General features: G+C 42.8%; 1 protein-coding gene across 1 annotated transcript in view; it reads left to right on the top strand.

Annotated features, from left to right (window-relative positions):
- The first annotated feature begins 1,972 nt into the window (after positions 1-1,972).
- LOC309560038 (complement factor B-like) overlaps positions 1,973-16,637 on the top strand; it is a 131,524-nt gene continuing 116,859 nt past the window's right edge. Inside the window, exons 1-3 of the mRNA XM_082263541.1 lie at positions 1,973-2,070; positions 10,864-11,058; positions 13,935-14,120. Of these exons, the coding sequence (XP_082119667.1) occupies positions 2,037-2,070; positions 10,864-11,058; positions 13,935-14,120 (415 nt within the window). The 5' untranslated portion in view covers positions 1,973-2,036. The remainder of the gene's footprint in view (positions 2,071-10,863; positions 11,059-13,934; positions 14,121-16,637) is intronic.

Below are 16,637 nucleotides of genomic sequence, written 5' to 3'. Positions count from 1 at the left end.
GATGATGATCGGCTTTGCCAAACAACCAGAGGCAGAGTTGTGCAACATTAAAATAGTGTAGATTAGCGTACAATGTTTTAAAATAATAATTGATTATATTTAGTGTCCATTTCATTCATTTAACATATTTAATATTGGGGGCATCCAAGTTATTTGACATATTTGATTTTTTTTTTTTTCCCTGGTAATTAATTACTTTTTTAATGATGTAACTCAGTTACTAACTCAGTTACTTTTTGTTAGAAGTAACTAGTAACTATAACTAGTTAAATTTTTTAAGTAACATGCCCAAAACTGATCAGATCATCAGTAATTTATTCAATGCACCAGCGCAGTGCATTATGGGGTGCTCATCGGCGGGCGAACTTCCTGCGGAGTGCACCATTTGTTTGTGTGTTCAGCGAACGCACGAATGCCCGATGTTCGAGTCTAACTTACAGTCGACTTAAACTCTAAGCTCATCCTTACTTAGGCCTTCCGGGTCTGGATAGGCCCTCCATTGTTCAATGTATATTTTTATGCAAATGTAGATATTGTATTTAGTTAGCCAGACAGGGTAATGCTTTTACTTGTCAAGCGGATTTTTGTTTGGTGTGGGGGGGGGGGGGTGCATTGGTTTAAATGCACCTGGTATGTGTACATAAATGTGTGAATATTTGTACAGCAGAGTCATATATTTTTCCATGTAATTTATTGCATCTACTGGCCACATATGGGGTATGCCCTATGGCCCTGTACATTTGTTACTTCCCACTTCCCTTTTCCCCTTTTTCCAAGTTTGTGGAATAATCCGTAAGGTTTTTGTGTAAGGAATTTTTGTAGGGACGGCTGCCCAGAGCAAGTGAGGACATGGCTCATTTGGTTGGGGATGAGTGTAGCACCCTCCTAGGTACAGTAAGTGCTAGTGAGAGAGTATAGTTTTGAGCTCTGTCTGCTTACCAGAGGGGCTGCAGGTAAATCTATATTGCTTTCTGCCTACCAGAGAGCCGGATCTGTTAGTGAGGTCTGCTTGTTGTGCTCAGTATGCGATTTGTCAGTCTAGAGAGTGTTTCACGCGGGTGCAATGGGGAGGCATGTTGGATAATGGTAGGAAACCTGACGAATGGGTGCAGTCCTGGTGATACAGTCCTGGTGATACAGTCCTGGTGATTGGCAGAGGGCAGGTCGTCTCGTTGCATTCTGGGATACTGTATAAAAGCCAGGAGCACATGTGCTGCGGGGTCTTTGGCTGGAGGGAAGAGTCCTGGAGGGAGGGGGCAGCTGCCCCCTCCTCTGTAGAGGTGTCGTGCAGTCGCAGGAGGTTGTCCTGAGGGCCAGAGGAGCGGTTGAGTGGAGCTGAACCCAGCAGTCCAGGAGAGCTGACTTAGGGGGGAGACACTGGAGACCCTGGGACCACAGTATCTGGAGTACAGGGACTCCTGTCAAGGGTCCTAACCTGAGGGGGACCACCCCTGTGTGTACGATAGTCAGTGGACAAGTGTCAGCAGGTCAAATGAAAGAGGATGCTAGCGAGAGTGTCCCGAAGATAAATGTCTATTCACTAAGTTGTCTTGGGAGAAGAGACTCAACTACAAATTCATCCATAGTGGCAGGGTGAATCAACAGCCTGGCTGTACCAGAAGATAGGAGTCCTCAACATTGTGCATAGTTAAAATGGAGTATCCCACTATTTCCTTCCCCTATCCCTATTCCACAATAAAATACAAAACCAACGAAAAACCCTGGACTGATTATTGGAGCGAGCTGAAGAGGAAATAAATTAAGAACTTCATTTGCTATGACTGTGTGCTGGTAACTCAGGGGGACCCGTAAAGTGAATATCTGGCAGTCCTTACAGGGGCAGTGCTACAGTTGGATTGTGTAATCCTCTCTCCAGTCCCTCCTCTCTTCTGCAAACACCTGTTGTGGAAGCCTGCTGTTTATTGGACCATTTACAGGAATTCACCCCATCCTCTCCTCCCAAAGTGCTGGTCCCTCACTAATAGACTGGACAGCCAAAGAGGACAGGCAAGAGAGGTTCCCAGACTCCCTGCAAGATGATGCTGCTGCTTCTCCTCGGCAGCTTAGCAAGTAAGTAACAGGGGTTGATTTACTAAAACTGGAGAGTGCAAAATCTGGTGCATCTCTACATAGAAACAAATCAGCTTCCAGGTTTTATTGTCAAAGCTTAAGCTGAAAGCTGATTGGCTATCATGTACAGCTGCACCAGATTGTGCAATCTCCAGTTTTAGTAAATCTGCCTAACAGAGTCATAAATATTTCTCTGACTGCCCGATTTCCAATGACCCATGCTGATTTCACACGTTGGGGGTGATGTACTAAAGGCAAATAGACTGTTCCCTTTGTAAGGGAGTTTGCCCCAGAGTTTAATGACTTAGGTGAAGCTCTGCTGCCTTCTATCATCAAATCCTGACCAAGTAAAACATGCATTTTGATATTATTATTATTATTATTATTATTATTATATTATTATAATAATAATTATTATTATTATTTTCCTTCTTAGTGATTGGGTGTCCTTTGCATAGTAAAATTCCCCCACATTCACAAAGCAGTGGGGCAAATTCCCTTCTAAAGAAAACAGCCTATTTGCCTTTAGTAAATCTTTCAAAAAGAGCCAGTGTTAGAAGTAGGGTATCATGGAGAAATTTTGACTGAATTGATTTCACAGATTTTTTGCTATCGGCTAATTTGCTTTGAGGAAAAAACAATCTACTTTTTATCATCACTTATTATGAAGATTTTTTTTTTTTTTTTTTTTTTGCTGTATTTAGAGTAGTTTGGTTTATTCTATTTATTGTGATTTTTTATGTGTTTTTTTCCCTCTTTTTTGTGCATTAAAGGGCTCATTTAGACTTGCGGCTGAGTCCTGTTTTTAGCACCCCCCCCCCAACCACCCCTGTAAGTTGCAGAGACAGCATACAGGGTGTCTACATGCTTTGCTTTGTTCCCACAGCAAAAACTATCTCTCCTGTCTCATTCAATGGGCAGAAAGCATGGCCAATTCAAGCGGGTGAGAAAGCGCTGCAAATGTTCTACAACCCGGTTGTGGCATATTGGTGCTGCAATTATGGGGTTAAAACAAGTGGTGAGGAGGCACATTATAACCTCCTCACTGCCTGTCAAACATCTCCGAAAAGTGATCCAAATGTGGATCACTTTTAAGAGGAGCATCGGTTTAGATGCTAGTTACTTACTGCTATGTGCAAATCCTTTAAATTATTATTATTCTTTTTTACTGTCTATTTTTTTTTTTTACATGTGTGAAAAAAATTAAAATAATGAGACTAATGCCTAATGCACTTGGAGCGATCATCAGATAATCTGATCATCAGTACACAGCTTTTGAGAGCCCATCATGGCAGTTCATGTGAAAATTAACCAAAGGGACAAACACAAAAATGTTTCTCATACCATACCAAATTAAATGATTTTTGTGTATTTAGTATAGTATTTGTACAAAAAAAAATCGTGTGACCAAGACCACGCATGCTCGGAAACAAAAGAATACATTACAATACAATACAATGACATCACTTTCATTATGTTGTATGAGAATTTTCGTAACTTTAGTAACCTATCAGTTTTTGGATATGAGACTAGCATGCAAAAAAAAAACAGGCGATTATTCGTCCGATTTTTCTCAGTGTGTGTACTAGGCATAACAAGGGGCCGTGTTTTGGGACAGGAACAGGTCAAGGATAGTAGAAAGGAGTTCTTTAACCCTATGGGTTTACTGTGCAAAATTTAGTGCAGCTCTGCATAGAAATCAATCAGCTTCCATTTTTCTTGTCAAAGCTTGTCAAAGCTTAATAGTTTCTAAAGTTAGAAACTAGATTTTGCACCCTCCAGTGTCAACCTCCAAGGGTCCTTTCACAGGGGCGCAACTGCCGACAGAGTCCGTTCTGCTCAGCGGGGGATCGATCCGCCGATCCCCGCTGAGCAGGCGGATGACAGCTCCGTCTCCGCTCTGTGTGCGGAGATGGAGCTGTCAGATCCCCGCTGTTCATTATAGGGAGATCACCTGTCTGTTCTCATCGGATCCCATCTGCCAGACGGATGGAAAATAGGGTTTCCATCCATCCAGATTTTACGGACAGGATCAGACCGGAGAGCAGCAGGTGTTAGCTGACATGTCTACACCAGTGTTGGGGGTAACTAGTTACAAAGTAACTAATTACAGTAACTAAATTACTTTTTTTGGTAACTAAGTAAAGTAACTAGTTACAATACTAATATTGGTAACTACACTACTTTACTAGGCTATAAGAAGTAACTACACTACTTTACTAGGCTATAGGAACGCGCTTTCCTGCGTTACCCAAGCCGTGCGATACAATCGTTATTTAGAAGAATAGAGAGGGATGAAGTTTATGACTTTTTGTTGCACTTTATGTTTTATTCTGTTTTTTCAGGTTTTGTTCTCATTTTTCTCAAAGCCTGTGTTTATACAATAAACTCTATGCAGAAAGAGTGTCATGTATCTTCTTCTACACGGTCAATTATGAAAGAGGAAAGTAAAGTAATAAGTAGTGAAGTTACTTTTCAAATGCAGTAACTAGTAAAGTAATCTCATTACAATTTACAGAAGTAACTAGTAACTAGTTACATTTTTTGAGTAACTACCCCAACACTGGTCTACACTGACATCCGCTGCCCCATAGGGATGCATAGAGCATCCGATCAGGACCCTAAGGACCCTAACACGGGACACACATTATACAATTATCTTTAGATTTTTTTCCTTACAATTTACCAAAACACTTTCAATTTGTATGCAATCAGGCAGGCCCTTGCACTACATAGTTGACAGTAAATCTAAAGGAAATCAAACAACAAAAGTTGTATAGTGTGTATCCAGCCTTAATGTATCTTGAAAAACTAAAAATTACTTTGGGGTTGATTATTAAAGGCAAATATACTGTTCACTTTTCAGGGGAAGTAGCACTTTGCAAGGGAGGTCACCCCACAGTTTAGTGAATGAGGTGAGACTCCACTGACTTCTATCATCCAATCACGCGTAAGCAAACTGTTTTTTTTTTATTTTCCTTGCACATGATTGGTTATTCTTTGCAAAGTGAAATTTCACCACATTTATTGAGCTCTGGGGATTCTCTTGCCTATTTTGCTTAGAAAATCTACCTCTTTCCCTTTTCATTTTACTACTATATATTTTGCCAAAATGGCAACATTCTGCAGAAAACTTCTTTTGGGGAAATATAGCTAATTTTGATCACGCCTAGACACAAGATAACATGACAGAGCTGGTGGTTTTTAGATGGGGAAGTGATCACATACAGTATATGTGAGCTTCTATTGGATCTGTCCAGACACCTGAGAAAGCGTTGACTGTCTTTTCTCAGCCAATCACGTTTGCTTACTGAGATAAAGTTTGACATCATACCTGACAAAGGGAACGGAGTATTCTCAAAAGCTTGACCAACATTCTGGGGTTGATTTACTAAAATCAAATAGGCTGTTCATCTTGCAAGGGAAGTTACACTTTTCAAGAGTATTATCTTTTGAGTTTAGCGAATGTGCAGACATTTCACTTTGCAAATAATACTCAATCACATGCAAGAGAAATATATATATAAAAAAAAAAAACAAAAACAAAAAAAAAAAAATGCATTTTTGCTTGCATATGATTGGGTGAAGGAAGTCAGCAGAGCTTCAACTTATTCACTGAACTCTGAGGCAAATTCCCTTGCAAAGTTCCCAGCCTATTTGCAATTAGTAAATAAATTCCAATGTATCCAGAAAGTTATTACTTACTTTTTCACTTTCCTACTACTCTCTATTGCTCACTGGGTGCAATACATAGATAGTGGTCTACCTAAAGATGTCTGCTGCACTTTAGCATTAATGAATATCCAGTTTTGCCCTGTCCACACTGCAGAAGAAGAATACAGCAGCAACGGGAAAAAGTTCCACCGCAGCAGGTATCAGGTTACACATTTCTACCCCGCAGTAGGGTGAACAAGCCTTTATATGTATCTGATTTACCTACAGATCTGTGTGATCTCTGGAGAATCACAAATATCAGGAAACAGTTTTCATTGTACAATTCTCTGCAGGCTGGACAACTTTTAATAATCTATTCAGCCAAATTTTAAACAAAAAGTATATTTTGATGTATTTATAATTTAATTAATGTATTGCTAAATCTCAGTTTTGAAAATTGCGAACTGAAACTTCCAGGGACACCGCCTCCCTTAGGCTGGCCATACATGTTGTAAATTTGCATGGTTTCCTCATCAACACAGACAGTGTCGACAGGGGAGTCAGCAATTGTCTTCTCCTGGCGGCGGGGGGGTTGGTCGGTAAAAGACAGTGATTATTGCTAGTGGCTATAGCAGCCACTAGCGATAATCGCAAGAGAATCCATCAGGCTGGTTCTACCCAAGTTGATTAATCGATCAACTTGGTACATTCAGCCTGCCCATTAACGGTTCGAATCTCGGGCGGTTCCTGCCGTAACTGGCCGAGATTCGAACCATGTATGACTGGCCTTAGGCATCATACCTGTAGACATACAGCGGCCATTCAGCATGTCGAGCCTGTGTAGTGCCTGCACAGGGAACTGCCCATTTAGATGAATGGGAAGACGCAGCTGTATGCTGGGGTTTGCGTAAAGCAAACGTATGCTCCAAACGCAGATGCTATGGTTCTGAGCATATGTCAGTGTGAATGCGGGTGTTTTATGCAATCGCCAGCACACAACTGTATACAGCCACCTATATACATCCATCTCAATGGGCAGTGGCGAGTCCCAGGGAAGGCATTACGCAAGCTCTGCACTCTGTGCATCCCCTGTATAGCCTTGTGCATGAAGCATCAGTGACCTGAGTTCACTTTAATCACCGGATAAAGCACAGGGGAACATTTTATTACCTTACATTTCCTTGTAATTGTTTTAATGTTTAAAACAAACAATTTTTTCCAGGCAACCGTACACACATTCCCTTAGTAAATGATCCCTCTAATCTGCTCTTCTGATTCTAAATCCTTTGTTGTTTTTTGTAAACTCTTCCTTGTTTTTTTTTTTTTTTTTCTAAGCTTGCAGCTTTCCGGGATCTAAATCTCACAATAAAAGAAGGCTAGGGTGCCCCTTCAGAAAATGCTAGTTGCTTGGCTGTTTCTGTCTTTTATGCCTATTGATACAATACACGGTGAAAACTTGTTTGGCACCTATGAACTCGAAATAGGAAGTTTGTAAAATATACATAGAGCATATAAAATATGTACGCAAACACAATAATAGCAATCTAATCAAACAAACTCTAAAATATTACAAATAATAGAAAATATTGTTTTACACCCTCTTTTATTAACCCTTTACAACATTTGACAACCTATACGGCAATCAGGAAAAAAATATTCCTAAAATCTGAAATCCAGGTATGGCTTTTGTTTGCATAATTGCATTAGTGAGCTCGGACCAATGTAAGTATGCATATTGTATTCCATACCCAACCAATTCCTGCAGAAGTTGCGAATCACTGTACTAGTCATTGCTACCACAGGTATCCTCACTTTATTCTGGGTGTTGTGCTGAACGGCTGTCCTGCTGTATAGTGAACATCAAAGTATATTCATTACATTAAGTGATCTTCACTTTTTGTAATTGAAATAACAAACATGGTATACTTACCTGCTCTGTGCAATGGTTTTGCCCCAATCCTCTTCATCTGGGGTCCCCTGCCAGTGCTTCAGGCTCCTCCTCATTGGCAATTGCCCCCATGGAAAGCTGCTTTCCATGGGGGCACTTGTACAGGCTCACTCCCGAGCCACCTGGTCTGTGTCTATTGACACAGAGCGGGTGGCTCGGCCCCATCCCCCCACCCTCATCACAGCATTTGTTTGGCAGCAGTGGGAGCTCTGGTGCACAGTGGCTGCTTTCGTACACATCGCTGGATCTGGTTGGGCTCAGATAAGAATAAAGTCAGTAATACACGGTTCGAAGATATGAATTTTTAATAGACAGGCTGGATGTACCAAGTTGATCGATCAGATTCTATTGCTATTATCTCTAGTGGCTGCTATAGCTGCTAGCAATAATCACTGTCTTCTCCCAGTGGGGGGTGGCTTCCCCCGCCCGCCCCCCCGCCCCCACCACCAGGAGAAGACAGTTGCTGATTCCCCTGTCTGCACTGTCTGTGTTGATGGGGGAATCGTGCAAACTTCTTTCCTTTAGTTGCAGGAAATTAGTGCAGCACCCTCTTAGCTAGGTGCTAGTGAGAAAGTATAGTTTTGAGCTCTGTCTGCTTACCAGAAGGGCTACAGGTAAATTGATATTGTTCTCTGCCTACCACAGAGCAGGATCAGTTATTAAGGTCTGCACATTGTGCTCAGGATGCAACTCATTCTGTCTGGAGAGTGTCTCACACTGGTACAATAGGAAGGCATGTTGGACAGTGGAAGGAAACCTGACGAATGGGTGCATGGGCTTTTGATACAGACTTGATGATTGGCAGAGGAAAAGTGCCTCGGTGCATGTTGGGATACTGTATAAAAGCCAGGAGCACATGATAAGGTATCATCCACTAAGTCTTCTGCTAGGAAGTAAAGAGAAAGAGACTGAACCCCTTTCTACACTTGTGGCAGTGTGGATTAGGCAGCCTAGCTGTTTCCAATTAACCTAGAAGGCTTGAAGATAGAAGTCAAAAAGAAATGTGCAAAAAACCATGGAAAACCAATAGAAATCACCTGTCATTGATCTGACAACAAGAAACTGTGTGTTATAGAATGTGGTTAAAAGAACACATAAATGTAGCTTGAATTAATTTATTAATTATCTTATCCGTTATTATTGTAGCACCCTCCAAGTGTAGAGAAGGCTGCTAGGTAAATTTAGTTTAGCTCCTCCTAAGTTGGGGTTGATTGTTTAGGTCTGCTCAGTGTATCACAGGCTGCTGCTCTGATTACTTCCCCCTGTATTCTAGAGCAGCCTTTTTTAACCTTCAGTTGTATGCAAGCCAGCGGAGGGATCAAGACTGCTTTTAAAGTCTTACTAAAATAACAAACAGGGTATACTTACCTGCTCTAAGCAGTGGTATTGCTCCTCCTCTTGGTTTTCCGAAAGTGATCTTGGCTCCTCCTCTTTTTAGGACTACCATAGACAACCGCTGGCTATGGGGAGAATGTAGTCTGCGCGCTCCCGACCTGTGTGTCTATGGATCTGCGCTTCATAGACTTACACAGCGGAACCTAGACCCGCCTCCCCCTTCCTTGTCACTGCATCTAATTGACAGCAGTAAAAGCCAATGGCTCCTGCTGCTGCTCAAATGCTGTGTGAAGAGGAAGTAAGGGGAGAATAGATGCAGCCGTGCACAGCGCTGATCCCTTCTCCCCTCTCTTACTCTTCACAAAGGGGAAGGGAGGCACAGAGAAACTGAAAACATTTTTTACCTTAATGCAAACAATGCATTAAGGTAAAAAACATTTTTAGGTTTAATAAGATTTTCATTGTGCACCATTGCAACCTTGTAGCTGCTGGCATCCTAACAACCTATAATGTCATTAGGCGATAAGGGGGGCATTGGGCCCCTGCACAGCATCTTTGTTTGCCCCTCCCCTGCCTCTCTCCATCAGCACTGGGGTTACAGTGAAAGAGAGAGAAACTGAGGGAGAAAAGAAACACTGGAATACCAGTCAGTACCATTGTGTTTGCTTTGGAAGAATAACTCACCTCTAACATTGAGTGTCCAGTGCGTGTGGATGTTGCTGTATTATGTAAAACTATTCATTTAGTTGTGTACATTGCGGTGACATGAGATTGTGCATAATTTTAAAGGGTTCCTTGACTGAAAAAAAAGGTTGAAAAACACTGTTCTAGAGGACTCAAGAATTATAGTGGGAGGAAGAACAGAGTAAGCAGCCTGAATATTTATGGGTCTCCAGCCAATCCCTGGGAAGGTGTGCCCAGAAGGTGGTGGAAATAAAATAAAATAGACTGGGGCCTGAGGCAGAGCAGCAGAGTTCCTGGGTCCAGTCCTGCTGGAAGAGACCTCTGTGCAGGGACAGGATTTTTGAAGGTGCCACCTAGTGGACATCAAGGTTCCAAGGTGGGAGGCCTATATGAAAAAAGGTTAGTCCTGGAGTTCGTTTGGGTCTGGAGAAGCTCACTGGACAGAGTACCAGGAGGAAGTTGGAAGATTTGTTTTCAGCTGTCCTGTGGTGGTGTGAGTTTGTGTCTCCAGCACTGGAGAGGGCCCGGTGGATATCGGAAGGAGGAAACTGATGATCCTATGGCCATGTGAGTAATTGACCCTGATGGAAGTCTATTCTGATCCATTGGCGAAAAGCCCTACTCCTTTGCCAGCAATAGATTCTGTGTTACATGTCTGTGTAGCCCAGCAAGCTAGAGAAGTGTCCTCAAAGCATGTAATTCTTCAGTTCTGCTATATCCCATGCCCCTACACCCCATCCAAGTTCTATGTTCCTATAAAATCTAAAAAAGAAACCCTATACTATTTCTTTGAGCCAGCGAAAGAATGGAGAAAATACTATGCGCCTACTTACCTGGGGGAATAAGGCCAAAATTACCAATGGCTGTTTCAGGGGGTGCGCTACACTATTAAACAAGACTAAGTCTTTTTATACTGTATGGTGTTAGATCCGTCACACTGGATGCCAAGGGCAGGATCTATATGACATAGAGGCATTAATTGGAGCATGCTGGACAGAGCTCCTAACAGATAACAGGAAGTATTTTACTGCTCTCATTGGATTTTTTAGGGTACTAGACAGAATCCTGGTTAGGCAGATGCTTTTTAATTTAAGTCATTGCTTATATTGTACTGGTTTATAACTTCAACATTTTCAGTCACTGTTACATTGACACATTCTTTCTTGTTCCAGTGTCCATTGCTGCCCCTATTGATCAGTGTAACCTTGAAACAGTGGCTATTATCGGTGGCACCTACAAAGTAAGTGAAGATGGCGAAAAAGTGGAGTATAGCTGTCCAAAAGGAAAGTATCCATTCCCATCTGCTACACGTGACTGCCAGGGGAATGGGCAATGGACAGATGAAAACAGAAAAGCTGTATGTAAAGGTAACCCCTTTTTTTTTTTTTTACTATTTTTTACTATGGCCTATTTTCTTTTTGTGCTATGTCATTACCTAACTCTTCTTAGGTGGCGCCACTCATTGCCCTCTCCTGTGCTGTATAATTACCCAACTCCTGTTGGGTGGTGTCACTCATTGCCCTCTCTATATATCCTTACCTGACTCCTCTTGGGTATTGTCACTCATTGCCCTCTACTATGCGGTATCAGTGACTGTCTATTCTTGAGCTTTGTCACCTATTGACCGCTCTTGTGCTTTATTACCTGACTCCTCCTGAGGGTCTGTTCTCTTCTGTGCTGTATAAGTACCTTTCTCCTCCTGTGCCATTCTCTACCCTAACCCTTGTTCTGTATCTATGTCTTCCCCTACCTATGTGCAATTGTCCTCTTCCTTGCTGTGCCACTACCTACCCGTTTCCATTTTAATTGCCCGAATCCCTGTCTGTCTTCTCCTCTGTTGCTTGCTGCTTTTATTAACCTGCTTCCACCGGTTTTATAAGAAATATGGAACAAAGAGAAGGCAAGACCAATGATAAACTCCAAATTAGGAGCTGTTTACTGATAAAAGGTCAATCAACAAGCCAAATTTTTCCTAGGGTTATAGAGGAACCTTTTCATGAGGGCTTCAAAGGTTCAGGGGAAAATAATGCTTGGACTATAGAGAATGATGATGTTGATAAGATCTCTAGATTCCGCAGATAGGAGTACACAGACTGTAGAAAATTCTAAATTAAAGGGACTCTATTATTTGCAAAAACACCCCATCTGTGAAGGAAAAGAAGACTTTATCCTGTCTGCTGCCTTTATCTCTAATCTTTACTCTTTTTATGATCTTCTGCCACCTGAGGAATGTTAACAGCTTTCCCAGGAAGATTGGATGCCTGCATCCCTCACTGCACACTGTAGTTCCATCTGTCAACCCCTACATCACTAATGTTCGTAGGTGACCAGAGCCTGGGAACCAGGTGTTCCTGGAGGACTGTTGGATGTGAAGAGGACACCGCTTTCAGAAGATCTGAGAAACAGACATAAACACAGCTGTGCATAACAGGGTCTTCTGCAGGTGTTGTGTTTTTTCGTTTAATTAAAGAAGGAAACAGAGTGGCTGGATGATGGAAGATGGTGGAATTGCTTCAGCATGTAGGCAGATGCAGTCTATATTCTCCACTGCAGGTGGCGCTCATCCGCAGTGGCAATGCAAAGGGCAGTGATCCAGTTGAATGCACATGTAGCACTACTCCCATGGGAGCTGCTGGTTACGGATTCCCCGGGGTTACCCATAGCAACAACTTGACAATATAGTATTTTTAAAGTGCTCAGCTCAGTTAGAGAACAGTCCAGGGGTTTGGTTTTTTGTTGTTTTATTTGAGAACTTGGATAGGAGAAGGGATGAGTGGGATACTCCAACTTGAACAACTATGCACAATTGCTGGGACTGCTGAATAACTGAATGCGGCAAGGCCGCTGCTTCACCTGGACAATTCAGTAAAGAAGTTTTGCTATGAGCTGTACTGTACTGTAGAACCCTCTTCAGGGCCCTTCTTGGTACCCCCTTTGTCTCTATTCTTTGGGGTTCTCTACATGGCACTCCCTTTACTGTAACTCTGTGTGAGCTGGCTCCCTGATCCTCTGACTTCACTGGAGTGGACCCCTTTCCTGGGCTGACCCTTTGGCAAGTCCCTTAGTACTCATGGACACTGTTTTTCCCGAGAGACTCTGCCAGCAGCTCTATCGTCAGCTTCCCTGGATCCTCTGCAGCTCAGCTCCACACCTGGTTTACTAGGCCGACTGCCTAAGATCACCTTGCTCATTCATAGCAGGAGGAGAGACAGCCGTCTCCTGGGACTCTGCTTCCTGCCAAAGATGCCCTGTCACATGTCCCCCCAGCTTTTATGGGCAATCCCAGGATGCATTGCAAGAATGCCACTGGGACTCCCACAAAAGCCAATGTGTCACTGGCTGGGTTTCCTCCACTGTCCAACAAGCTCCCTCATTGGATACAGTGGGGACACTCTCTCAGACCCAGTGAATCACACCTGGAAACATGTAACAGGCAACCTAACAGATCAGGCTCCCCTGATAAGCAGAAGGAGCAATAGATGCTTTTGCCTAGCACCTACCTACCTAGGAGGGTGCTACACACACATCCCATGTGACCCTGGCAGGCCTTCTTAAGTCAGAGATATTTAAAATTCTGAACCCTGGGTTGCTTTATGCAAGTAAACAGGTAAGGTACAGGTTCCCCATCTGAAAGGGACAGTGGCAGCGAAAGGTTCCAGTGGAGTGAGGTACACAGGGACTACTTCTACCTCTTCAGGAAGCTTTCAATTTGGGTTAAGCTGTACTTCGCTCTTCGTGGCAGATGCTGTCAGCATTCCTGCTGCATAGTTATAAGTGGCACTGGAAGGGTGAGTTTCCCGCCGGGCCTGTTTATGTTGTTGACCTACTGTTTTAACACAACATTCTTTGCCAATCAGGACTCTGAGTGTTTACCACACCACACTGAATCCCTGATGAAGGAGGTCCCCTCTTATCCCCAAAATGCTTTGGCTTGACCCTTTGTTCATAAACTGATTTTCTTACCATTGTCCTCTATTTTGAATATAAGGCCTGAATCATTGCCCAATGGCTTTTTGACTTGACAGATACCTCAAATAAATCCTTGCAGTTCGAAATGTGGAAGGCCATACAAAAGGAGACCTTGCATTTGGGATATGGAACCAAGAATATTTCTTCTGTTTTGTGTCACTGCCTGCCTTCTTCTCTGCTTTCACTACCTATCTTTGTGCAGTTTCCTTACACTATCACTTTCTACCTGTGCCTTTGAATACAGTTCACATGTGCTTCTATATTACTTTTATAGCTATTGAATGTCCCAAGCCAGTCATGTTCGAAGGTGGAGAGTTTGCACCACGTAAAGCAAAGTATTTTGTGGGTGAAGTCCTGTTTTTCGAATGCTGGGGTGGATTCACAATGCTTGGACCTGAAACCCGCACTTGTCAGGAGAATGGAAAATGGAGTGGGGAAACAACAATATGTGATGACCAAGGTGAGAATTTCAGGGGGGTTTTCTTTAGTGGAAAATGAGGGAATGTTCATTGTGAGCAAGTTAAAAAATAATTTACAGGTATATCAAATATGAAAATGATGTAAAGTTATGAAATGTATGTAGAATTATGTACCGTAGACAGAAGGATAATAATTGAGATTGGGAATAGCCCTACATCTCAGCCTGTAAAACTGTCGATCAACATGTGCTTTCTGGTTGGAGCAACATTCTCTTTCTAAACCTACTGTAGCTCAAAGTTGCAAAGGAGTTTGCATGTAAAAGGGTCACAATCCCACCTGCTAAGGCTGACCCCTCTGCAATCTTGTGCCCGGCTGCTCCTCACCATAGACCTTTTATATCCAAAAGAAGAAATGTCCAAACGATAGTTAGCTTCACTGCAATTCTTGAGAGAATAGAAAGACAGTCAACTCACAGGAACACACATTCTGGAGTCACTTAACATACACAATCAATCACATAATGTGGACAGTCTCCATTAATTACAAATTAAAGCACATGCAGCACCTCACAGCCATCTCTCTACAGTATTTCTTCTGCCCTGGGTCATAAGTACTCATATAACTATGTTCTCTGTAAACACCTTCTGGCTGGGTACACTTCTCCCAGGATTCCTCAAGTAAAGCAGCCCCATACAGGTATAGGCAGGTGCAGTCTACTTACTCTTCTGGAGGTGGCGCTCAACCGCAGGAGCATTGCAGAGGGAGAGAAAGTCAGGATGAACCTGGTTCTGCTATTTTTTCCCAGGTCACTGGGGAGCTTGGATGCTGCTGCCCCCTGTGACTCTGGTGGCCATCTTGGGTCAAGCACTGTCTACCTAAGACTCTGGCTCCCTGGCTTTGTAGGAACAGGACATTCATCTGACAGAAAATATAAGAAGTAGGGAGAGGTTCCAGAGGAGTAGGGAATGAGCAGGGACACGCTAACCTTCCTGAATGCTTCCCTGTTTGGGCACAAACCAGCCAGGCTGAATTCTATCCCTCAAGATAGATGCTGTCGGAGCATCCAAGACCTGCTGCACACTGGGGTTGATTTACTAAAACTGAAGAGTGCAAAATCTGGTGCAGCTGTGTATTATAAACAATTAGCTTCTAAATTCAGCTTCTTCAATTAAGCTCTGACAAAAAAATTGGAAGTGGATTGATTTCTATGTGCAGCTGCATCAGATTTTGCACTTTCCAGTTTTAGTAAATCTACCCCACTGTTCTCTGCAACGTTCATGTATGTGCACCCGGTTGGGTTGTCTTCCGGCTGGGTAATTGTGCTAAATACAATAAAGTTCTGTTACTACATCTGGACTGTGAGTGTTTACTGCCACCACAGTATGCTGCACCTCCCCACCCATGGATTTCCAGCATGGCCTACAAGGCCTTTTGCAATCTGCCCTAGCCCCCACTTCCTTAAGGAACAGAATGTTTCCAGCCAGATACTCCTGCATACAGGTCCACTCCACCCACCTTCCTGCCCTGTCCAGGGCCCACGATCGTAGGTTACATTCTTACATATTGGGGGCGTATGGCTCCCATGTCTCAAGAGACTCTGTGTCCCTCCCCTTCTAGCTTATATACCCTTGACATTACTTATGGGAGAGCCCTACCTAAGAGGGCCTAGCACCTAATGGCTCTACCTTCTGTACCAGACACTATTGCAATACGGAGCAACCTAGTGGCAAAGCAGTTAACTGCAACTGCCTACATGCAGAGTACAAAATCATGGGATAAGGGACTGCAGTTTCATCTAGAAATGGATTTGGAACCTGGAATGGCACAAATGGTCAATTGATACCAGTAAAATACCAAAAATTCAATCAGCGCAACCTGCTATACACAAAATACTAAACATTAATAATATCAAGTGAAGAGTAGAAAAATCAAAAAAGGCTGCTATCACTGATAACGTGTTTTTTCTCCACACATAAAAAAATATAAAATCATAAAACAGTTCTGCGCCAAAAAATCATTAATAATGCAAAATATTGTGATACAAGTCCATCAATGTATGTAGAATTCAAAGTGGTTCAGTATCAATATCCACCATCCATGCATATAACCAAATAGTGTGCTCAGTGCTCCTCCCCGACGTGTGGAATCAAGCCTCTCACCTCACATTCTGACCCCTGTTTTACCAGCGGGTCAGAATAAGCAGTTCCCCAAAGGGGATGATTGCGGTCTGATGAAACCCCCTGGCTGTGTGCTCTAGGCTAGCTCCCAACCCTCAGTCCCGGTCCACAGTATGTTAGGAAATAAAAATAAGAATCTAGTGCTCTCTATTTAAAGTCCATGTTTAATTAAAAAAAGGTTAAAGTGGAGTTCCGGCCTATTTTGCAACTTTAGTGATTCCTGCAGTGCTCGCTATGCTGATCAACAATTGGGCATTTTAAATTTTTTTCGGGGGTCCCTTACCTTATTTTCAGGGCATTTTTGATTGTACTTCCTCCTTCTCCCCCCTCTGTGGCCGCGGCCACCGACATCACTTCCGCCTTTGCATTGCATCCTGGGA

This window comes from Pelophylax lessonae, assembly GCF_965119305.1.
Source record: "Pelophylax lessonae genome assembly, chromosome: 7".
Lineage (NCBI taxonomy): Eukaryota > Metazoa > Chordata > Amphibia > Anura > Ranidae > Pelophylax > Pelophylax lessonae.
Note: the sequence above shows the minus strand (reverse complement) of the source record. Positions and strands in the feature narration are given on the sequence as shown.